This window comes from Morus notabilis, unplaced genomic scaffold (assembly GCF_000414095.1).
Source record: "Morus notabilis unplaced genomic scaffold, ASM41409v2 Scaffold3811, whole genome shotgun sequence".
NCBI lineage: Eukaryota > Viridiplantae > Streptophyta > Magnoliopsida > Rosales > Moraceae > Morus > Morus notabilis.
In genome coordinates this window covers 26335-27217 of record NW_010360106.1, presented here as the reverse complement: position 1 = coordinate 27217, position 883 = coordinate 26335, and the positions used below count along the sequence as shown (strand labels likewise).

The following is an 883-nucleotide window of genomic DNA, read 5'->3' as shown; positions in this document are numbered from 1 at the left end:
CCCCCAAATAAAGGTAGAGCAGGCAAAAACTAACTCATAAAACGAACGACAGTCAATTGTATTCGATGAAATTTAAGATTTAGAAAGAATGAGAAAGTGGAAGTGGATTGAGCAAACATGGAAAGGAAGAAACTGACCTGAGTTACGTGAAGCCGACCCGGAACATTATCGGAGTGGTAAGGGTAGGGTTTTCCTGGTTTCACTTCGATTCCTGCAAGTTGGAAAATTCAAAATTAGCCAAGAAAACACAAATATGCAATAAACATGATGATCATTTCCAATTTTCCATAGCCAAAAGAAACTCAGGACAGTAAATGGAATAGTAGATTAATCGAGTTGTTAGTAAGCTAAGAAAATCAAATGGAAAAAATGGAAATTTTCGTAGAAACCGACCCCAGAAACCCATATTGTTCAGGTAAAAGATGATTCAGACTTCAGAAACTTGAGGTTTAAATCACAGTAGCTTCCTCTAAAACCCTAGACCAGGCATTTTTCTCCGACCATTAAACCCTCCTCATTGTGCCATGGAAACTCTAGAAGCTGTTGCCCACGTCAGAACACGTGCCACTTGTTGGCGGGATTGTGATGGGCCGACAATATTTCACCTAATGGGCCTCTTTGTTGACATTTCTTAGAAGCCCAAAGAGATTTTCGTGATCAATCATAGATAGAGGCCCAAAGATGACTCAGGGCCCAACTAGACCTAATATTGCTGTTTACTCAAGTTGGGGCGCGTTTCTAAACCCGAGGAGGGAAATAACATAATTAATAAAGTAATAAATTATAGCATATTTTTTAAATATAATACACTATAACATAATTTGATATTTTAAATTTTAAACATTATTAAAAACTCACAAATACCTTTAAATCTCCTTTTCCA

General features: G+C 37.0%; 1 protein-coding gene across 1 annotated transcript in view; it reads right to left on the bottom strand.

Annotated features, from left to right (window-relative positions):
- Positions 1-507, bottom strand: part of LOC21385561 (peptidyl-prolyl cis-trans isomerase FKBP53) — a 4501-nt gene extending 3994 nt beyond the window's left edge. The window contains exons 1-2 of the mRNA XM_024164171.1: positions 394-507; positions 138-211 (exon numbers count right to left, since the gene is read on the bottom strand). Of these exons, the coding sequence (XP_024019939.1) occupies positions 138-211; positions 394-406 (87 nt within the window). The 5' untranslated portion in view covers positions 407-507. The remainder of the gene's footprint in view (positions 1-137; positions 212-393) is intronic.
- Positions 508-883: the final 376 nt, after the last annotated feature.